General features: G+C 42.1%; 1 protein-coding gene across 1 annotated transcript in view; it reads left to right on the top strand.

The window, feature by feature from the left end:
- PHF8 (PHD finger protein 8) overlaps positions 1–24,261 on the top strand; it is a 3,148,719-nt gene that overhangs the window by 1,988,402 nt on the left and 1,136,056 nt on the right. Inside the window, exon 15 of the mRNA XM_044080095.1 lies at positions 18,704–18,789. Coding sequence (XP_043936030.1) covers positions 18,704–18,789 — 86 coding nt within the window. The remainder of the gene's footprint in view (positions 1–18,703; positions 18,790–24,261) is intronic.

Genomic DNA, 24,261 nt, shown 5'->3' with positions numbered 1-24,261 from the left:
ATTAACTCCTCCCGGGTAAGATCTGACCACAAAATTTTCTCCTTTAGTATTAAAACTAACCTAGAACCCTCTACATACTCCAAACCTCTTAAGAACTTTGCTAAGGCCAGTTACTTCAAACTAAGTGACAACTCTGAGCTGTACACAAAAGCACTGTACAACCACACCCATAGCTGCATAGAGGAGGCAGTACCTGTCCTCACGTAAGTGTCATGTTTAGTCATAGCCTCAACCTCAGGCTTCGTGCCCACTGAGTGGCACACAGCTACAGTTATCCCACTCCACAAGGGGGGATCCACCTCGGATCCCAGGAAGTACTGCCCCATCAGTCTGATGAGCCTGATCTGCAAGGCCATAGAATGTGTTATCATGGAGCCTATAAACAGACATTGGCAACCTTCAAACATGGGACCCCACGCAGTTTGGGTTCGTGAAGGGCTGATCTTGTCTCCTGAGCCTGATTGACTTCTTCGAATCAGTCTCCAGAGCCGTGGACAAGGGTAAGGTGGTCCACACAGCCTATCTGGACCTCGCCAAGGCCTTCAACACCATCCCCCCACTCTGGAATCATAGATAAACTTATTAAGCTGGAAATTAATCCCCACTTCACTCGATGGGTTGCCAACTGGCTTACTGACAGAACCCACACTGTAAAAGTAGCCAACTCCAAATTCAGCTCCAGACAAGTGGAGGACCTCTGGGTTCAGTCCTGGGACCGTTCTTGTTTGGCATCTACTTCTCTGAAGTACAGGCCAACACTAAGGGACTCTGGCTAACAAAGTTCACAGATGACTGCAAACTGGGAGCCATTATTGAATCCCCAAATGATGTGGATATTCTACAAAAGGGCCTTACAGAAACAGATGCTTGGTGCCAGAGACATGGGCTCAAGCTCAATGCCAAGAAATGTATAGTTATCCCCTTTGGGAAAAAACATGTACCCGTGAATTACAACATAAGTGGCAGTACACTAAACACTGAAAGTGTGATAAGAGACTTAGGGACACATGTGGACAATGGTCTTACTTTCATTAACCACATCGCCACAACAGTCAGGAAATCCTTCTATGTGGCACACCTCATCACTAAGGGCTTTTCATCCAGAAAAAAGGAGGTCATTGTCCCACTGTACTCATCCCTCATTAGACCCATTATAGAATACAATGCCCCGTTTGGTATGTACCTCTCAAGACATCTGCAACAACTGGAAAGGCCACAGAAATACCTCACTAAAAGAATCACAGGCCTAAAGCAGATGTCGTATGCTGACCGTCTAAGAAAACTCCACCTATACTCTGTCGCATATCATCTACTCAGAGGCGATCACTGTTTAACATACAAGGGCATGTCAAACCCAGAGCTTTTGGACATGCTACACTTAAAGAAATCCCAATCCCTCAGAGACACATGCTCCAGGGATTTAACCCTTGTCATCACAATGAACAAAACATGCTGGAGGGATAGGTTCCTGACCCAGAGACTCCCCAGACTCTAAAATAGAGTGCCCATACATGTCAAGCAGAGCGCCTCTTTGGCCCTCTTCAAAAGGAACCTTGATGATTGGATGGGAGATAGGAAATTCACCCCGGGATCACGTCAGTTGCCCTGCTAGACAGGGGTCCAGGAAAGTAAATACTGTGGGAAGAAATAGCGAGGGAATTGTTATGGCTAGGCTTGTATAGACCCTAGGGCCGATAGCCTAGTACCAACCTATGAACTTATGATTACTGGTAAAAATAAATCACTGTGGTGGACCCCTAGCATGAATAGGTTATTCAATTAAAGGAAAAAAGTCCTCTCCAAAGCCAGCAAAGGAGGAACAGACATAACAGTGCAAAAAGACACTGACCTGTCTAAACAAACACATTAGAGAGCTGGTCAAATTTACCAAAGCAAACTATTAGGCAAAGATAGCCTCCCAGATGAAAAATAATCATAAGGCTTTTTATAATTATGCTCGCAACCTCAGGGGGAAACGTTCAGCAATGTGCTGAGTTAATCATGAGTGGCAACACTTACACTCAACCTGAAACTGTAGCAAACCTGCTGGCCGACAAGTTCAGTTCAAACTTCTCCCCCCAGCACCTCCTACCACACCTAATGAAATACGTGCAACCACCCCCCTATCAGTCATTACAAGGGAACAGGTCCTCACTATGCTTGCAAAAGACAGAAACACAACCTCTGTGGATCACAACAGTATTCCAAGATACTTCTTAAAAAGCTTAAAACAGAATCTGTCAAGGCTGCGAGAAACTCTTTTTAACCACAACCTCCAGACAGGCTTTGTTCCAGAGGAATGGAGGACTGCAACAGTTGTTCCTCTGCACAAGGGGTCTCATTAACTGACCCGGGGAACTACAGCCCCATAAGCTTGACCAGTCATATTTGCAATGGCATGGAGAAAATTATCATGGATGTGATCAATAGCATAAGAAATCTCCAAATACTGGACCAAACCCAATTTGGCTTTGTCGAAGGGAGGTCTTGCCTGCTCAGTCTGGTGGACGACTTTAAGAAAGTCAGCCAGGGCCATGGATAATGGTAAAATGGTACACACTTCTTATCTAGACCTGGCTAAAGCTTTGACAGAATTCGCCACTGTGGGATTATAAATAAACTAACTGAGTTGATAGCAAAGTGGCTCAGTGACAGGACACATGACCATATAGGCAAATCTACCTCCGATAAGAAACCTGTTACTAGCGGTGTCCCACAGGGCTCAGTGTTGGAACCCCTTCTGTTTGGTAGGGATGGCCAGTGTTGGAGACCTCCGGCTCACCAAGTTCGCTGACGACTGTAAGCTGAGAGCAATCACTGAAACCCCAAACAATGTTGACGTCCTACAAACAGGCCTAAAAATAATAAAACAACTGGTGCTAAAACCATGCTTTGAGACTAAATGCTAAAAAATGCATAATCATACCCTTTGGTAAATCAGATACCCCTGCAAATTATAATATTGATTACACACCCCAAAAAGTAGATCTAGTATTGAGGGACCTGGGAAAACTGATAGTAACCCAACTTTGACCACCAGGTAGCTACAGTAGTGACAAAATCCTTCTCTGTGGCTCAGCTTATAAGTAAAAGCATGGCGTCTAGATCAAAGGAATTCATAGTGCCATTATACTCTCACTGATCCAACCCTGATGAAAATGTTCGATATTAGCAATAAAAATTATGCAAGGGTTACATATTCCACAGATCTGATCCTTATTTGTGACTCTAACAGAACTTCGCTGGAGAGACAAATTCCTACCCCAAAGCCTACCTAGTGTATGGAATAAACTTCCCATCTTCGTAAAACAAAGCCTGTCCTTCACGCTCTTCAAAAAGAATTTGAATAAATGGATGGGGAGCTGTAAATTCACTGCCGGGGTACTGCCCATGTCTCTTATGGACAGAGGCAGTCTATAAAATGACCCAGGGCCCCAAAGCCCAAAGACCAACTATCCTGATACTACCCAATCCCATATATGATGAATTAAGATATATAATACTGTCATATCCTGGGTATTATTGGCTAAGCTTGTAAACGCTATTAGCCTAGTAGTCACCTATGAACCTGTTCACATGTTTATTGCAGCATATTCTGTACACAGAGATTTCACTGCCTCAGAAGTAGTAAGCACGCATCTAGCATTTCTAAAGAGTATTCCAAAGTGGGTGATGTGGAAATACTTCTGTTGGCATTCCAGCAGTAAATGTGTTGTGTTGCTCTGTGTCTTCACAGCACCAGCTACAAATATTATGATTAAATGTATTGGAGTCAACATCTGCTTCATGTTTTTCTTCCATTTCTTTTAATTCAAAGGGTATTGCTGAAAGTAAAAAGAAAATGTATTGCATTTTAGTAGCTGCTTTCTTTTTGAAACATCTCAAGTAATCCCAGTAAGAGCACATGGCTCACAAGTAGTTCTTTTTTTAGTTCACAGTTTAATGCCATAGAAGCAGGGGAGAACCATCCAAAAGTCTGTCAGGCTGGTAACTTTGATTTACATCAACAGCCTCAGCATGACCTATTTCCTGAGGAAGTCTTACCTTTGTTAAAATCTGAATAATCAGTTATTTGACAACCTAACATAGTTAACTTGGAGCAAGTAGACATAGCTCAGCTGTGTATATTACCTGTGACAATGCTGAGCAAGGTACATGTACTTGCTACAATTCTGTTCCTCTGAAATTAATCAGAGATAAAGGAAGGAGCACATTTTAAACTGTAATGGCATTAACTTAGCAAACTGGCATAATATGATTATTTTCACTTCTGTGTATCAACTGAAGAAGAAGTCTGTAACCAGGTGTATACCAGGTGATACTAAGTGACTGTAATTGTCACTGTTCTATTGCATGTTCACTCTTTTTTCAGTTATTGACTGAATCCAGTTCAGGGTTGCAGAGGATCTAGAAAAAGCCACTTGGTGGTGGACATAAGGCAGAGAAAGGGAATAACAGTTTTAGCAGGTAGTGGATTTGCTTTGCCACCATCATTCTGTTATTAGGGAAGACTAGTGCCCCCTTAACCCTCTTCCACCTTTAAAATTAATCAGGAGTGGGGTTAAGGGTGGTGCCATCTCCTTTACTAACAAAATCAACAATAAGCTGCATATAACAGTTTTATTTGCTTGTTTTTTAACTTTTTTACTAAATTATCACTTAAGACATAGGCACACATATATTAATAGAAAAGAAAACAAACTATGCTAACATTTTTAATTATATACATTATACATTGCATATATGTTTTTTCTTTAAGTAACTCTCATTTAGTCCAACATTACAGAAGTATCTCAATTTCTGTCTTCTCTTAAACCTCACTCCTGCTGAAAATTATTTTGCATCTATTGTTCTCACAAATTGTTTATTTCTTAGTAATTTGCTTCTTCGCTTTTCTAAAGATCCCAGTTTGACTTATTTGTATCTCTTTTAACAGTATTCAGTACTTCAAAAATACTTGGCTTAGATTTTACTTGCCATTTTCTAGTAATTGTTTTTTTTTGGTGTCCAATAGAGTTAAACTTAAAAAAGGCTTTGCTGTGGCTAGGCAATTCTGATCTTGTGTCCCAGGTCAAAAGACTCCTTTCTTTATTTACAATCATTTGGAAACCTCTCAGTGTTCAGACGTGGTTGATGTAGCTCAGGTCATTGGAGATGAGTAAAAAACTTTTGGTGCACTGTTTTCACCCAAATTTCTGCCCTGCCTTAATTTTCCTCCCTGGTGTATTAAAAAAAAAAAAAAAACTATTTTTTTAACTAGTTTTCCCTATTGGCTTAGTTCTCTTGCCTCTTACTTGGTTCCTTCTTTGTAATATAGGTTGATGTTACACCTTTGTTACTATTGTTAGTTGTTGTTGTCTTTTGGCTTTTCCCGGTTAGGGGTCGCCACAGCGGAACTCCGATCCGCTAATGATTGGCAGTAGATTTTGACGAACGCCGAGGTGCCAGCTCGACGTTCAACCTTCAACGAAGGCACACCCATTCACGCATGTCTTTCAAACACCCACCCAATAGCGGGGAGGACATGCAGACTCCACACAGAGGGCACTCCCCGCACTCCAGCCGAGAATCGAACAGGAGAACCTCTTGCTGTGAGGCAACAATGCTACCGCTGCACCACCGGATGTATTATTACTATTGTTAGTACTGCTCTTTATTTTTTCATCAGTATTGTTAGTAACTACCATTGATGGTATTGTTCTGTTCTTTTTGTTTGATTCTATTGTGTACATTGTTGCTGTATTCAGGTTGTTTTTCCATGGTTGTGGTGAAAAATGGCTGACAAACCTACTGTCTTCAAGAGATACGTCTCTTGTGGGTATAATATTCCCAGTTCGTATGCCCACTCCGAATGTGGTTATTGTTTGGGTGCCAGACCTAGTGTGTGACATCTGCATTTAACCATAGACCTCTAGTTTAACATAGGAATAAACTGGATTTAAAGGGTCATCTTCCTTCCACATCTGTGTCTATTTCTGTAGCATCCCCGTCCAACATGAAGCCTGCTGAAAAATCACAAGGGGACACAGGGTAAAACTCTAAAGATCAATTTTAAGATCAAAGGAAGCGATCCTCCAGCCATTCTCCTTCTTTGGCTCTGGCTCCATCTCCTAAGATCCAAGGGATTTCAGATCCAACCACTCCATCAGGTCTGTCACACTCTTCCTCCAGGTCTCTTCCTCAACAGAAACCTCTTTTCACACTAAAGGCTATTGCTTCCAGGCTACATTCACCTTTCTCCAGTAAACCCCCGTGTAAGGCTTTTATAAACATGGCCTCTTCCTCTTCTGTCAGGTCTACCAAAAGTCTCTCTGAAGCAGATGTGGACAGTGATGGTGATGAAGTTCCTTGGGACCCAAATTCATTTGAGAGTCCTTCAGTCTCCAGCTCTCATCAGGCCTGTGAGTTTTGCACCATCCCATATCCCTTTAGCTGCTCCTACTCTGATCCATCCTCCTTTTTCTCAAGTATCGGACCCAAAGTTTCTGGGATTGCCATCATTGGATCTGATGTTATGATCTTTATGATCTGGCATAGATTCTGATTCACCTTGTGCCAATGCTCTTGAGCTGGAGGGATCCCAGAGCTGTAGCTTTGGTTCCGGATCATTGGGTAGGGGTTCAGCTCTGAGACTCAGGATCTTCCTTGGCTTCTGCCTTCGATGCAGTGGAGAAAGCATTATCCATTCAAGGTGACAGGACAGTCCTGCCCCTCTTGGGTCCTCTTCCCACTCCACAGCTGTCTGCCCTGCTTAATGAGCCTACTCGTTTTTTCCCATCAGGACAGCTGGTCTGAACTAGCCTTGAGATAGTCCTCATCCAGAGTCCTCCTCAGACTTCTGAGTCTTCCCCAGATCATCCCTTCTGTGGAAGCTCCTCAGCAGCGCAAATGTAAAAGGAGTTGCTAACAGAAGACACAGACGTCAGTGAAAGTGTGGGCATCTCCCAGCTCATCCTTTGAGGACATCTCTTTTGAAGATGGTCTCGAGCTTCTGAGAAAGAAGGATGGTTGGTCTTCAGAAGCTCTTTACGAGACAGAGTCCATGTTCCTTTAAGCATTTAGTACCAGCTCTGCTTCTTCCTGGGTGGTTCTCCCTGCAGATGAAGTGGTTGATCTCATCTCTTGTAGGGCATTGAATGTTCTGAATGTGGCAGTGCCTATTTCCAAGAAACTCAATAAATATTTAGTAGCACCAAAAACAGTGCCCATTGGAGCAATGATCCCCCTGGTTGATGCTGTGGAGGTGGCATCAGACATTAAAAAGGACCTCTCCAAAGAGAGTCCAACTGCCCATCTCCCTAACAGGGAGTTCTGGACCTTGGACAAATATGAGAAGCTTGTCTATGCTTTAGCGACTTTTGCTGCATGGTTACTGAACTATTTGGCACAATCTGCAAGATTCTAGGGGGACTTGACTAAAGAACTTTCTAAGTCCTTTACTAGGTCCATGTGTGTGGAGGACAAGAAAACCATATCTTTGCAAATCACCACCCTCCAATTCATCTCCAGTGCCTTCATGCATCTTATGCCTCACACGATAGAGGGTGCGTCTAGAGCCATGCGTTCAGGCATTATTGTTCGGAGGCATGCTTGGATGCATTTATGTGCCCTTTAAGTTGTTAGGACTCCTACGGAGACAGATCTTCCAGAGGCAGAGATGGAAACTCAAATAGTAGATATCACCCAAAGGGCAGAGGAGGCCCTCAGACTCAAGGGTTCAGAAGTACTTTCACCAAGACGTCTTATCAGGCCTGTTGAGGAAATGCCCTGCTACTGCACTGTGGAGGCAGTTTGGGGGGGGGGGGCTTGTCTCTGCACCCGGAGGCCCGGGCGTCCATCACCAAAGATGTCTGAATGCAGACATTTATTACCAGGGGTACTATATTCCATTTTCCCATCTTCTACTAAACATATCTAAGAAGTTACCCAATGTGTCACACCATCAGAGAAAAGACACAGCATTGGAAGCCCAAAAGCAGTTAATAAAAGTAATCCAAGAGGATGTTCTTCGTGTTTCACTGTTGCAGTCATTACATTTGGGTTATCTGCTTGCAGTAGCCCTCACTTGGCCTGATAACAAAGTCTTGGGTCCTGCGTCGGTTGCTGTCCCTTCTTGCATGACGTCAGGTCGTCAGAGGTATAAAACATGCAGCCGACGCCATTACACCAGTCTTTCTTGCCGTGCGGTGCCCAAAGCATAAGCAGTTCGCAAGTGCCAGTCGGCCGACTCATAAAATTTTCGTTTTCGAGTTTCAGAACCAAAGTCTTCAACTAAAACTAAATACCCTGTTGGGGAAACCTTTTCTTGCTTCTTTCCAATGTCAGTAAAAGTTAGTAATTGCATTACTTATGGAAAGCAAACACCTCACAAAGATTTTCATTCATACTGTATTCCTTGCCTAGGCCCTGACCACGACGTACCTTGCTCTTGGTTTTGTGCTCTATTTAATCAGCGCATTGTCCGTCGTCTGTATATTTTCGCTTCTAAATATTTCGGTTCTTGGTTTAATTATCCAGAAATGTCGTCGGTTAGCCATCTGACTAATGGGATTCCGAAAACACGCAAAGATAAAGACAGAGACAGGCCACCAAGGTCCAAAGCTGCCGACAACGCTTTTCCTAAGCCAGTCGCCAGTTTGCCAGTACTCAGTGAGGTGCGTTCGCAGCCCCTGATACCCGCTACTTCTGACTCATCTACTGAGACCCATTTGGAGTCCGTTCTGCCGCGAGATGCTTCAACTGTGGAACCTGCGGATGTCTCTGCCTTGGATGGGTCCGGAGCCGCTGTGCAGGCACCGGCTTCTGAGGGTGTATTCAGGCGTACGGGCTTGCATATTAAACCGACGCCTCCTTCGTCATTTAGGCCAAAATCTCAAACCATGCCTAAGAAACCGACGCCCAGGCCACATGCTCAGGCCTCTATGCCTAAAAAACAAATGATAAGAATGGCTGAAGATCTTATAACCCTAATCAGGGGAAGCCAACCTCCCCCTTTTAAGAGACCTAGGACTGAAGTTGTTTATGAATCTTCTGAACAGGATTCTGATTTTTCTGATTCTTCTGATGATCTGGATTTGCCCTTATCTACTTATGAGGATTCTGAAGCAGATGACTCTATTCCCTCTGCTTCCCCTCCAGAGGATTTTTCTTTTGGTGAGACCTTACATACTCTAAGGGAGCATTTCCACTGGGAAAGCCAGGATTTTTCTGATTCAAAAAAGAGGCTTAGCGATTTCTTACTCCTGCCTCAGCATAGGCCTTTAGCTATACCTCCTGTACTAGACATTGTTGACTATGCCTTTCAGAATCTAGTTTGGCCCCTGATTCTTTGCCTCCTGCTCCCAGAAAACCTGACAGATATTACAGGGTTCCTGATTCTCACAAGTTCCTTTTTAAAAATCCTATTGCGGATCCAGAGACTATTTCACAGGGACCCAAGGGCATTAAGGCTTCTACTGCTAAAAATCATACCCCCTCTGATAGAGACTCCAGAGCACTGGATGGATGGGGTAAGAAAGTTTACACTTCTGCAACCTTGGCCATTAGGGCTTTAAACTGCCAGTTTCATATGTTAAAGTATCAACAGCATGTTATTGGATTGCTTAAACAAAAAATGATGTTACTTCCTGACTGTGCTGAAGATAAAGAATTACAGGATTTAATGCATTCTTCTGAACAGGTTGGAAAACATACTTTGCAATGTGGATTTGATTCATTAGAGGCCTCTTGCAAGGCTGCTGTTACTGGGTCTGTGCTCAGAAGGTATGCTTGGCTTAAGGAGCAAGGATTGCCTAATCATGTTAAAGCTAAATTGCTGGATGCTCCCTTAAATCAGGACCGCCTGTTTGGCAACAAGGCTGAGGAAGTTCTTAAAAAGATGGAAGATCAAGCTAAATCTATGCAAACTGTTAAATATTTCTTACAAGATCAGCCTCTTAGATTTAGTAGGCACTGGCCCTCTAAATATTGGTCCTTTCCAGCCCCTTCCAGGTCTTCTCAAGCCAAACCTAGACACAGCAGAAACCCCAGGTTTCAGTCCCAAGGGACACACAAGACTAGGCAGTGGGGGGTTTCCGCACCCAAACCTGGGAGTAGTAAGACTCACCCCTATGGAAAACTGTCTCAATGACTTGCTTTTAAAACTTCCAAGCACTTCCCATCTGAATGCTCCTTTAGGCGGAAAGATTGGTCTGCAGGCCAAAAACTGGGAACTCATTACCCAGGACAAATGGGTTTTAAATATAGTGTCCCAAGGATACAGATTTCATTTCCACACGTTACCAACACCAAGCGGGTGGCCAGATCTACCCCCAAATCAGTAGGCAGAGGCCCAAAATCAAGTACTCTCTCTCTCTTAAACATGGGGGCTATTCAGTTGGTACCAGAAGAGGAAAAGGAACAAGGTTTCTATTCAAGACTTTTTCTGGTACCCAGAAAAGGCAATACATAGCACCCTGTCCTGGACCTTTCTATTCTAAACACCTTTCTGGTGATTCCAAAATTCAAAATGCTGACTCTTCACCAGCTACTTCCTATGCTAGGCAAGGATGCATGGTTGGCAGCACTAGACTTAAAAGAAGCATACCTGCACATCCCTGTCAGGATGTCTTACAGAAGATACCTACGCTGCAAAGCAGGCTACATGCACTATCAGTTCTCTGCACTGCCCTTTGGCTTATCTACTGCGCCCAGGGTATTCACAAAGTGCCTAGCTCCAGTCATTGTATTTTGCAGGCAAAGAAATATTCAAATATACCCATACCTGGATGATTGTCTAATTCAGGCAGAAAGCAAGGACATTCTTTTGAATCATCTGGCCTTTGTTCAAAGGGTACTGACTTGTCTGGGGTTCACCATAAATGGAAAGAAATCCCACCTGGTACCCTGTCAACAAATTATATTCCTGGGAGCAAGCTTGAATACAACTTCCCAGATGGATTTCCTCACGCCAGAGAAACTGATTCGTTTGACAACTTACTTCAAACAAGTGGCCACAAAAAAACAACTATCTGCAAGACAAATACTGCAAGCCTTGGGGTTTATGGCCTCCTGTATTCTTCTAATTCCATATGCAAGGCTGCATATGAGGAAACTACAATGGTATCTCAAAAGCCTATGGTGTCAACAATTCACAGGATCTAGAAGTAAGGATTCCTGTCATACCTTGCCCACGCCTAGAGTTCCTCTGGTGGGCAGAGGCCTGTCACCAAAACAGGGGACTACCATTCACATTACCCCCGCCGCCCAAATCTTAACAATAGATCCATCAGACTATGCATGGGGGGCTCACTTGGCAGGGAAGTGCATTCAGGGCAAATGGAACCCAAGTCAAATGCACCTGCACATAAATCAAAAGGAAATGTTAGCTGTACAGAATGCTCTGACAGCCTTCAAAGACCACATTCTTCCAGGACAACTAATGGTAAAGACGGACAACACCACTGTCATGTGGTACATAAACAAGCAGGGGGGGTACACATTCTTACCCCCTCTGCAGACCAGCCATGGCATTGTGGAACACAGCCTTAAGCTACCAAGTGAATCTACAGGCTCAATTCCTGCCAGGAAAACTAAATACACTGGTAGACGGACTAAGCAGAAACCTCATGGCCCTACACGAGTGGAAACTGGAACCAAGGATTTTCAACATGTTGACAAGCAAATGGGGGAGCCCAGGTATAGACCTGTCTGCCTCCCCCCAGAACCATCAACTGGACAAATTTTGCACAAGGATTCCCCACAAGCTAGCTTGGAAAGTGGATGCTGTATCCTTCAGCTGGAAAAACCTATCAGTTTATGCCTTTCCTCTTCTGCCTCTGCTCTCCAAGGTACTACTAAAGATCAAACAGGACAATCCAAGGGCGATTTTAATTGCACCAGACTGGCCTCGCTAACACTGGTACCCACCCTTGCGCAGTGTGTCATGCTTGGCTCCATGGCACCTGCCTCAGACTCCTTCCCTGTTTTCTCAGCAGGAGAACCATATTCTGCACCCTCAGCTGCAAACCCTGAACCTAGCAGCCTGGCTAATTACCTAATCTCGCCTTTACCATCCCTCAGTAAATTAGTGATGGATATCATTTTAGAGGCAAGGAGGGCTAGTACTAGAAAATCTTATGCTGCAAAATGGAAAAGATTCTGTGCCTGGAACCAATCTCAAGGAATGAACGCAGCAGTGCCCAATTTACCTCAGATTCTACAATACTTGACTGAGATGCTTCATAATGGCCTGTCTTTTTCCTCCATCAAAATTCATGCCTCAGCCATTTCAAATCATTATAGCACAGAGCCTCCACTGTTTTCTCACCCACTGCTCAAGCAGTTCCTCAGCGGGGCCAAAAATTTAAGGCCACCCAGGAGAGCTCCAACTCCAGCCTGGGATCTTAACTTTGTCTTGGAGAAACTCACTCTTCTTCCTTTCGAGCCGGCTGCTACTGCAGATTTAAATTTCTTTCCTGGAAAACAGCTTTCCTTTTAGCAATCACTTCTGCAAGAAGGGTATCTGAATTACAGGCCCTTATGGCAGTAGAACCTTTCATCATCTTTCATGTGGACAAGGTGACCCTCAAAACCAATCCATCCTTCTTGCCCAAGGTGGTATCCAGTGTGACTCTTAATCAATCCATTCATTTGCCTACCTTCTTTCCTAACCCAGAGAACAAAGGGGAACGAATACTGCACTCTTTAGATGTGCACAGACAGCTTAGATTCTACTTGGATAGGACTAAACCTTAAAGGAAATCTGAACAACTGCTGGTGGCATTTGCTGCAGTGACAGAGAGGAAAGCTATTTTAAAACAAACCATTTCAAAATGGATAGGCCACTGCATTAATTTCTGCTATAAGCACCATGGAAAACCTATCCCACAGGGCATCAGACGCCATTCAACCAGGGCTGCATCTACCTCTACAGCCTTTCTCAGGGGGGGTCCCTACTAGGACATCCTAGAAAGTAATAAACACAAAAGCCAGAAGAAGTAGCTACTACTTCTGGCTTTTGTGTTTATCTCCTTTTGTGTTTATCTGCTTCAGTTTGTGCTTTGTGACATCCTAGAAGCTGCTACCTGGAGTTCTGTACATACTTTCACCAAGCATTATCATTTGCCAATTTTCTCTAAATCCAGAGCTGGTTTTGCCACTGCAGTTTTGCAGGGCCTTATAGCTGGTCCTAATTCTATTTAAATTCCTCCTCCCGACCTTAGCTTTGGGAATCTACCCAAATGTAATGACTGCAGCAGTGAAACACGAAGAACAATAGTACACTTGTGTACACTTACCATAAATGTAGATGTTTGAGTGTATTCACTGTTGCAGTCCTGGTTACCCTTCCTCCAGCCCCCTTCTTCTTTTGGCTATACCTCTACTCTCACTTACTATGCTCTAAAAGCTTTTTGGTGTATTTGCTTATTTGTTGGAGGTATATCCTTGTATTTATAGATTTGATTGCTTCTCATTAGGGGGCCACCTGACATCTGGGGCAAGAAAAACTGATGTAATGGCATCAGCTGCATGTTTTATACCCCTGACGACCTGACATCACGGAAGAAGGGATAGCAACCGACGCAGGACCCAAGACTTTGTTAATCAGGCCGACTGAGGGCTACTGCAAGCAGATAACCCAAATGTAATGACTACAACAGTGAATACACTCGAACATTTACATTTATGGTAAGTGTACACAACTGTACGTTCTATCATATGAGCAAGGATTCGGAACTTATTCAAGTTTCTTTATGGTGCCAAAGAAAAGTGGGTACCACAAGCCAATGTTGGACCTAAGCCACCTGAACCTGTTTTGTCAAACACTTGAAGTTTTAAATGACCATGGATCAGCCAGTTTTTCCACTGTTGTTGAAGGATGGTTGTATCCTGGAGGTCCCTCAAGCACATGCATACTTGACACGTCAGAATTGACAGACAATCCCAGAGATGTATTTACTTCCAGCTGGGAGGTGGTCATTTTTCAGTTCAGAGCCCTGCCCATTGGTCTTACCACAGTCCCCCAGGTATTCAACAAGTGCATGGCAGTGGTTGTGGCTCACTTGAGACTGCTAGGATTCTGGGTATTTCCCTCCCTCAATGACCAGCTCCTCACCACCCCACCAGCCATCTTTTGATTCACACCAGAGATTTCTTTCTCCATCTCTGCTCCAGTCTGGGCATCACAATCAGTTATGACAAGTTACATATTTGCCCTACACAAGTGCTGGAGTTCAAAGGTGCATATTTAGACACTACTTCCCAGATAGCAAGACTACCACAGCCAAGACTGTCCACTGTACAGAATCAAGCCTAGAAATGTCTCTCTCATTAGAGCCCACTCCCTGGCTAATTTTACAGTTGCTGGGATGCATGACTGCATCAATTATACTTATCCCATTGGTGAGATTTTACATGAGAGTACTTCAGTGGATGTTGGCAATCCTATGGTCAGTAAAATGGCAACCCATGAATTTTCCCATACAGTATTTGCGGAGAGCATGTAACATGGTGGATCCAGGCAGCAGAGGTGTCTCAGAGACATTCCTTAGTTTTACCTTTAGCAAAGGCCTTGGTGACCAGACAATTCCCATCTAGGTGGGAGGCACTAGTTGGGAAAGACTGTTCAAGGAACATCGCCATCCTTAGAGGCCAGTCTGTACATCAGTGTTCTAGAGGTGAGAACAGTCCTCCTAGCACTGCAAGCATTCCAGGGTATTCTCACTGTGGGAATGATTGCTCTGCACACAGACATGTCAGTGATTTGGTACATCAGCAAACAGGGGGAACCAGTGCGCTTTACCCCTTGTGTTAAGAAGCAATGAGAATATGACAGTAGCCAGTATCTTTCAACTAATTAGTAATCTCAATTTGCAGTCTGGGGAAGTCCAAAGTCTTAGCAGACCCAACTGAGCAGGTCTGTCCTACTGCCTCGTGAGTGGTCTGTCAGTGGCAAAGCAAGTATGTCGCCACTGGAGCCAACCATGCTGCTGTGTATTTGCCTTTTCCCACAACTTCAAGTGCAGCAAGTACTTTGGCCTCATCCTTCTAGAGGGGGAAGTCACTGAGAGAAGCTGGCTCCCCTCGGTCTCCTTTATGCATGTCCAACAACTCCCCCTTTCCCAAAGTTCTTCAGAAAACTTCCCAACAGAAGAGCAAAGTTATCTTCAGCTCCCCATTCTGGTCTCAATGAGTGTGGTTCCCCTTCTTTTGGCCTCACTTAATACATCCAGGTCCTAGATCTTCTGTCTCACCCATCCAGCCTGCTTAATGTGGACATTCAAGCTCTCAAGCTTAACACCTCATTTCTCAACTTCCAGTTATGGCTAGGCAGTCCGTGCTCTCTTCCAAGGTGATTCACATTCTCACTTCTTCCGAGAAGATTTCAACCAGGAAGATGTATAAGAGCAAATGGAAAAGGTTTTCAATTTGGTTTCATGAGAGACATTTGGGTCCATTCATAGCACCCATTCCTGAGGTCTTGGATTTTCTTGCCTCAGTTTTTCACAGTGGCTCTTGGAGCCAGTCATTCCATCATCAAGATACAACTAGCAGCAATTTCAAACTTTCATATTGGCAAACATCACTCCTCTTTGGCCTCTCTCAAATTATGCAAAGCCTTTTTTAAGAGTACCTTCCTCCCTCCTTACATCTCTTATTAGGGGATGCCACTCCCCCCCCTTGGGATCTTACCAAACTTTTGCAGGCTTGGACTAAGGCCTCCTTTGATCTGGTAGCCAAAGTAGACTTAAAATTGTTATCTTGGAAAACCATTTTTCTAATTGCCATTACTTCAGCCAGACAAGTATCTGAATTCCAAGCCCTGTTGATTCAACCATCATACCTGATTTTTCATAAAGACAATGTTTCCTTGTGAAACATTCGCTCCTTTTCCCCCGAGGTTGCTTCAGAAGCAGTACTTGACCAAACTATTAATTTTCCAGTTTTCTTTTCCAGCTTTACTAACAAGGGGGAATAGATACATCATTTGTTGGATGTACGTAAACAACTCAAATTCTGTCTTCACAAAAATAAATCCCTCAGAAAATCTGACTAGCTTTTCATTTAATTTTCAAAGACAAAACTAAGAAAGTCAGTGTCAAAGGTAGCTTTAACCAGATAGCTCACTGATTATATGTCTTATGTCTACAAAGTTAAAGGAATGACTCTGCCAAGGCCTCCAAGGGCACATTCGACAAGATCTATTTCCACTACTTCAGCATTATTATCTTCAATAAGTTATATCTGTGCTACTGCCATAAATTTATAGTTGATTATAAACTGCATATTTTCTCCAGTGACTGGTGGCATTTGGCTCTGCTGCTCTCCAAAATATCATTCCATGATGACCACTCTGAGTTTCAAGCAGCTGAGGACTCTGTCCCATGAGTTTGAGGAATGGATGTAAAGGACAACATCAGATGCATGAGAATTGTACTCATCATAGGATGCATCTATGTTGTCTGTTTCCATCCTTCCGCAACCTCCCTCTCTCCATTCCCCTTCCATATCATGGGAGATATCTGCATAGTGTTCTGGTCCATCTGTTTACGTGTTTCTGTATCACTGTCTGTATTGTTATGTTTTGGCTGTATATGGGATATTACGTGGTTAATGCCTAATATTTTAGGTCTGAATTCAGACTCTATCTGAGGTAACGTAGAGTTGGAGGGCAGTTATGGATAAGGCAAGGTGCCTTGAGCTATGGAACCTAAGTCTTCAAAAAGCCTCAGAATTTGGATTCGAGGTTGGATCCAAAATGCATGAGTTGAGAAAAGACTGAAACAGACAACACAGATGCATCATTATAGTGAGAACATAACTTTTATTTCTTTTACATCTAAAGTGGTTTCTGTAATTTATTTTAACCAGTTTGTTTAAATGTTATTGCTTTTTCTTAAGTAAATAATACAAGAATACAGAGAGAGGCTGTTCCATATCATGGAGATCCATAGGCAACATAGATATTTGCACTTAAAGATCTCTGTAAGAACACAGGATAAACCAGCTAGCTTATTTCCTCTGTGAAGTACATGCAGAGAAGGCCAGATAAGTAAGGTACATCGTTAAGATGGTTGAGCAGTTGTATAGCCTTTTGCTATAACAGATGCATCAGAACATTGCAAAGGGTGATTAAACTTCATTCAGTCAGGACATTGTCCACATAAGCAGCCTTTTTTGAAAAATTTGAAGCTGTAACTTAAATTTCCGTTCACATATTTGCTGAGCATTTTAAGTTAGTGAAAGCCTGGGTTGGCTTTGTTTCCCCTTTATGCACATGGTTTTCCTTGAGTCCAACCTGCCTTTCCTTTGGAAATGCGGTAGTAAATCCTTAAATAATAGGATGCTTACTGTTTCATAGGCTCACACATTGCTTCTTTCTCATATATTACAACCATTTTCCAAGATATTTATGGTTGCATTTAAATGATATTCAATTTTATTATGTTATTTTTATTATAGAACTTTATAATGTATTTATTATTCATCTCAGTTCTCTAGTTTTGACACTGCAGCAGGGAAATGGTAAGGGATCAAGCTGTTTTTGAATTAATACATTTTCAGAATGCATATTGCTCTTAGAAATATCTTATGCCAAAGAAAGGGACGTGCTTCTGTGGATGTTAGCAAGTACAAATAAGAACATTGAAGACAGTACCAAAGTGTTTATAGGCTGCAGTAGAGGCATTCCTTTATTCAGTTGTACTGTTAAAAGGGGTAGCTCGCACACATCTGTATTTAATGATTCATTATCCAAGACAGCACTGATAATCTAAGGCAAGTACTTCCACCCTTCAGTTGACTTGGTTCTTAGCATATAGATTTAATTATTTTGAGTCTGCCCATTTAATTATCATGTACATATTTGTTTTAACTTTCAGCAGTGCTATGCTGTTAACATATTTGGTGTTCCACGGTGTATTGGAAACTTTGTATCATGTATCTTTTTATTAAACAAAACAAGGCCCATATTGAAACTGAGGTGTACATGCTTCTTTGTACTTCAGAAAGTACTGAAAAAATGTGCTAAACTTCACCTGACATGATTCTTTGTTCAGTCATTCTGCCTTCCATTGAAACATGCAGGTATATGCATCCCAGAATAAGTATTTGACACCATTACACGGTTATACTGTCCTGCTGTTCCCTTAGATGTGAACAATAGTACATTCCCAGAATACTTAATTTAGCCATGTATACTGTTATGCCTGCCATTGTTCACGGCATTGTTGAAGTTCATAAAAATAGTCTGCCTGCCAGCCTTCATCGATGGATCATTAGCTTTGGAGAGCTGATAGTAAACTATAACTACGTGATTTGTGTGATTTTTCTATTGAATATGTTTAATAAATATCATAGCTATTTATTGTCAAAGCTTTATACTAATGGCCAGAAACAGAGTTGATAAACTGCTGAACCCATAATTTAGATGCATTGCTTAGCATTCTTGCCATTACGTACATCAGTCACTAGTAGATTCCTTCCAGACTTTTTATGGTTATTTTCCTGCTAGACCATATGGGACAACCCTATTCCTATCCGTGACTTAGTAAGTATTGTTGGTGTTATTAAAGTGTCAAGCAATGTCATTGTTTGAGGCCATGTGGGTATATAGCTCTGATGTCTCTTTATGAAGGTAGAAATGCTATACTTTTCTTTGGAGATTTTTTTAGGAAACTTGATGTTAGAGGAACTTAACAGTTGATGTGTTTCTAATGTACAGAATTTCCAAAGAAACTGCCACGAGCTAAGCCATGTTCTGATCCCAATCGAATCAGAGAACCAGGAGAGGTGGAGTTTGATATTGAGGTAAGGTATTATCAAGTTAAATTATTTATTGCAAGGCCCATAAGAAAAAAGTGGAAAGCTGTTTTAATTTATCACACAAGTAAAATTATTTGTTTTTTATTCTTTGACTCCTCACCCCTACTGACCCATTCATTCCATTTGACCCTAGTATCTTAGGACTTCAAGAGGAGGAAGCAAGAGACCTGGCTCGCAGTCATCCATCATGGACTAGGAGATTTTGCATATGGTCCTAATATTCTTCCACTTGCTTAGAAATAATGTGCTTGTACTGCTGTAGTGTTCCCAGCCCAAGTGCATGATTCTCCACACCAAAAATAGAAGCTGGAGTATGTGTGCAGCCCACTCATTGGAGAGCTGTCAATTCCTAGAGTTCTGCACCTGGAAATGCTGCTGTCTTAGCTCCTTCCGTATGTAGAGTTTTTGAAGAATTCCTCTAGCTCCCTCCTCATGGGATTAGCAAACTGATGCCGGCCTTTCACTGCCATTCCTCCCTGATTCTGTCATTTGTTGCCCATACCACTCATTGAATCTTGATTTTCTAAGCCACAGAGACAAAATCTCTGGATCTTATAGGCAGATTTTAAGAGCAATGATGGCCTTCAAATTCCATGAACTTGTGTGATTAGCTGATGTGAAATCTAGTACTTTTTTCTGTCCAGAAGCATATGGAACAAATTAGACTCACATTGTCTGAAGAACTGCTAAATTATTGACTACAGAGTAATTTTATACTGTACTGTTTAACAAAAGTTGTATCTGTGTGCCTGAATTAAGCATACTGTTCTGTGACTAATGCATAAGCTAACACGTGCATATATAAATAAAACAGTTTCTTTATTTTTATGCTTTTCTTACACCATGTAATTAAAACACGTCTTCTTTTCTGCATTCAGTTCATATTTATTTTTCACATTTTTACCATTTCTTTGTTGCTAATCTTGCACAAATATTGCTTCAAGTCTCCCATAAAAACATGAAGTTGGTCTAGTGGCACCAACTCAGTCAACAAAAAGCAAGTAAATTGGAAATAAAGTAGGTGAATAAATAAAGATATAAAATACATCTTTCTTCTATTTTAACTAGCCTGTTATTATGTACTCCTCTCTTTGTTTTCCTTTGTTCTGTTATGCATATGTAAAGTTCTTTACCTCGTTTCTTGACTGAAATTGGCTGTATTTTCATCGGTTTCGACTACTGCTTAATTTCTTGTCATTACTGATTATATTACTGATTACTGGTTTTGCTGCCCATCTTCCTCCTCCCTGTTTATTTGTGTATATGTTTTCACTAACCTTTGAAGCCATTTCTGTTGTGAAATAATGTTATTTGTATACTTGCTTTATGCAAGATCTTTTTTTATGGCAATATTTATGTATGTCCCTTTTCCACTGTATATTTGTTTGCGTGAATTTTTTTTTTTTTTTTTTGAGGCACTGCCCATTTTTGTAGTCTGTTGTTTATAGTTAGATATCACTTCAGGCATTGACTTTCAGCTGTACTTTCTAGTGACCGCTTGATCATTCTTCAAAAGAAAGTATTACAGCAGTCTAATAATAACATTGGTATTCTTTCCTTCCCCTGCTCCTACATGAGTGTTAATTTTCTTAGCAGTACCCTTGTCCCAGCTTTAACCTTCATTGGTCTTGTTTGTGACTAAAGTTGGTCTGGTATGAGTCAAACTTTAGCTTGAACATGTCAACTTCTTACCACTTTTAACAGTCAGACACAATAGCATATCTGACTGATTTTTCTATGGAATTATTGCAGTTTCTGAGAGCAGCATTTATTTGTTTACTTGTTTGTTTGGTTTTGTTTTAGCATTTACTCCAGTTATTTTTAACAGTACCTGTGGCAGTACTGGTTTGCAATTTTAATAACATTTTAAATCTTATTTTCCATGTTTTCATTGGTTGCTATCATTAAGGTTTTATGCCTTCCCCTCAAAGTCCTTGAGCAAGTGTGCTTATGAAAGACTACCCACCCCAAAAAAGCCTTTGGTACATAGTGTGTAGTTTGTCTTGGCATTGCACATCATTTAATGGATTAAGTTTTGTAAAGTATTAAAATCCACTTTCAGGATTAGAAGACTTAAAGCACTAGGGGCCTGTTTCCTTTGGGAGACATTAAGACCCTGTCAGATAGGCAGTTTTAAAGGGACACTATCTCGTTACTAAAATTCCATTTCTGTTTTGGACCGAAGATGAAAACACTGCCACCCACTTAGCTAATCACCTCCCTTTTTGCGACATTATTAATGAGGTTATAAGAATCCCACCCACCCACCTTGTTAACATCCTCCCATTCCAGTTTTGTTTTTCCCCTCTATAAACGGAATGACCATCGCTGTAGTTCCTAGTTATGGACAGATTTTAAATGTTGCTAGAATAACATTTGTCTTAGCGTGCATTTTTTTAAAGATATGATATATCTCCTCGGTGATTTGCCATAAAACACAAAATGTATGAGGAACTGACCGACCAAAAATATGAGGCAGAAATCTGGACATTGTGTGAAAACCTGGACAGTTGAGACTGAGGTATGTGGCAGCCCCAGATGCGAAGAGCCGATCCTGATTGCTGTTTAATGTAATACCGGCTTTTAAAAGCCGGTATTGCATTTGCAGTCAAACCTTAGCGCTGTAGCACTTTCTGTGTGTTCTTATCTGTAGCAACTGTCAACCTAGCAAAAGTCAAAGCAAAAGCTTTCTTTCCTTTTTTTACAATAAAATTTAACATGTAACAATCTGTGTAGGCAGTTTTTTTAAATAAAACATGAGCGCTGAAGCGCTCCATGAAGGCAGGTACAAACTGTAGTAACTGTTTCTACAATGTAGTAAACAGAAAGCTACAATGTAAATGAAGCAGTGCATTTTTTTTCTTCTAAAACATGAACGCTGAAGCTCTCCGTTAAGGCAGGTACAAACTGTAGCAACTGTTTCTACAATATAGCAAACAGATTGCTACATTGTAAATGAAGTGATGCATTTTTTATTTTTTTTTTTACCAAAACATGAGCGCTGAAGCGCTCTGTGAAGGCAGGTACAAACAGCAGCAACTGTTTCTACAATGTAGCAAACAGATTGCTACAGTGTAAACGAAGCGGTGCATTTTTTTTTTTTTTTACCAAAACATGAGCGCTGAAGCGCTCTGTGAAGGCAGGTACAAACTGTAGCAACTGTTTCTGCAATGTAGCAAACAGATTGCTACAGTGTAAACGAAGCAGTGCATTTTTTTTTTTTAACCAAAACATGAGCGCTGAAGCGCTCTGTGAAGACAGGTACATACTGTAGCAACTGTTTCTACAATGTAGCAAACAGATTGCTACAGTGTAAATGAAGTGGTGCTTTTTTTTTTTTTACTAAAAGATGAGCACTTAAGCGCTCCATGAAGGCTTACTGCTGCTGCATGTTCTTCATTTGCTGCTCCACTCTAGCCTTCTGGTGCTCCTGTCACTGGTATGGAAGGCCCTGCCATACCAGTCAACGGCCCCTGATTTATCTCAAATTTTAGCTCTGTCCCTCTTAATCCTTCATAACACTAGTGCCTTTTGAAAGAAATGTGCTGAATTATATTTAATAAATAATGACAATTATTAAAAGTTATAGACTTCTGTTCCTTAAGGAAATGTATATTAATTCACATTCTCTTATTCTGTTAATGTCTCAAGTTAATGAAACTCATATTTTAAAAGTGTCCCTGATTGTCCCTGATTTTTTATGGATTTGTCCCTGATTCTGTTGTAATTTGTCCCTGATTGGTTGATAGCTATGGCTGCCCTGCCAAGGTGCTCAACTGCTTTTCCATTTGTTTATGCAATGCTGTGTTATGCAGTTCAGCACTTACAACAAATGTCTTGATAAAAAATGTCTGTGTCTGGCCTGCATAACATTGCCCCTCCTGAGGTGTCTAGTCATCAGAAGTGTACCTTCAGATGTTCTTCGTTTTCCATTGCTGCAGTCCTTACTATTGGGTATAGTCCGCGTCCAGTCGGCCCGAATACCAGAGTATAAGGCTGACGTCGGTCAGGGCGCATTAGACTGACGTCAGTACGTCAGGGTACTAATGCGCATGACCGACGTCATATCCTCAGTCTTTTTTGCCGCATGGTCCGATGCAGAAGCAGTTTTGCGAGTGCAGGTTGGCGTTCTGAAATATTTCCGAAACCGGAGTTTCAGACCGAAACAGAGTTGGCTAAGTACCGCGTTGGGGAACATTTTGGTTTGCTTGCCTCAGTATTTTACTGGATGTCAGAAAAAGTGAATAACTGTATTTCTTGTGGGAAACAGATACCTCATAGGGATTACCATACCTTGTGTATACCTTGTTTAGGGCCTGAGCACGGCGTCGTTGGTTGCCGCTCTTGTGCTAGGTTTAACAAACGCACTATTAAGAGGAGGTTAGACTGTGCCAGGTTAGTGTTTGGGAAGCGTTGCAATTATAAAATGCCGTCGGATGCTCCGGCGCCCGCTTCCTCCAAGAAGCGCAAGGACAAAACAGCGAAGCCTAGGGTTGATGAACCGGCAGTCCCGGACGTCGGTTCTTTAGAAGGCTCAGTGGAGCCAGAGGTTTTGCCAGGAGTTTCCATGGAGTCCCAGGCAGAAACTTTACTATTACAGGATGTGCCTTCTCAGGAGGTAGGCCAGGCTGAGGGGGCTTCTCAGGTGACTGTTCTTCCCTCTCTTCCCAAGGTAGTTAGAGCCTCTCCTTCTGTTGCCAAAACTTCTTTGAGAGGTAGGCCTAGTTCAGCTTCGGTGGGGGCTTCTCCTAGCATTTCGGGTTCTGTACCTAAGAAACATATGCTTAAAATGGCAGAAGATTTGATTACTATGATTAGAGGTTCTATGCCCCCGCCTGATAAGAGGCCTAGGGTGGAACCGGAGTTTGATAGTTTTGAACAATGTTCAGAGGCTTCAGAATCTTCTGTGGAAGATATGCAGGAGTATCCTACTTATTCTGATTCTGATGTGGATGATTCCACTCCTACAGCTTCTCCTCCTGAGGATTTCTCATTTTCAGAGACTCTGCATTCCATGAGGGAGCACTTTAAATGGGAAGGCCAGGATTACTCTGATTCAGGAAAAGGCTTAGGGAATTCTTGTTTTTACCCCAGCATAGGCCTTTAGCTATTCCTCCTGTGTTGAATGTGGTGGAAGATGTTTTTGCAGAGGCTTCCCTGAACCCTGACTCTTTGCCTCCTGCTCCTGTTAAGCCTGATAGGTATTATAGGGTGCCCGAAGCTCATAAATATTTGTTTAAGAGTCCTAGGGCGGACCCAGAAACTATTTCTCAAGGGCCTAAAGGTGTTAAGGCTTCTGTGGTTAAAAATCCTGTTCCCACTGATAAAGAGGCAAGGGCTTTGGATAGGTGGGGAAAGAAAGTGTATACTTCTTCCACTCTAGCCATGAGAGCATTGAATTGTCAGTTTCACATGCTGAAATATCAGAATTATCTCCTTTCACAATTGAAATCTAAG

This window comes from Protopterus annectens, chromosome 8.part0, assembly GCF_019279795.1.
Source record: "Protopterus annectens isolate FY-2018-M chromosome 8.part0, PAN1.0, whole genome shotgun sequence".
Classification (NCBI taxonomy): domain Eukaryota; kingdom Metazoa; phylum Chordata; order Ceratodontiformes; family Protopteridae; genus Protopterus; species Protopterus annectens.
The sequence above is the reverse complement of the archived record's forward strand: the minus strand, read 5'-3'. Positions and strand labels throughout refer to the sequence as shown.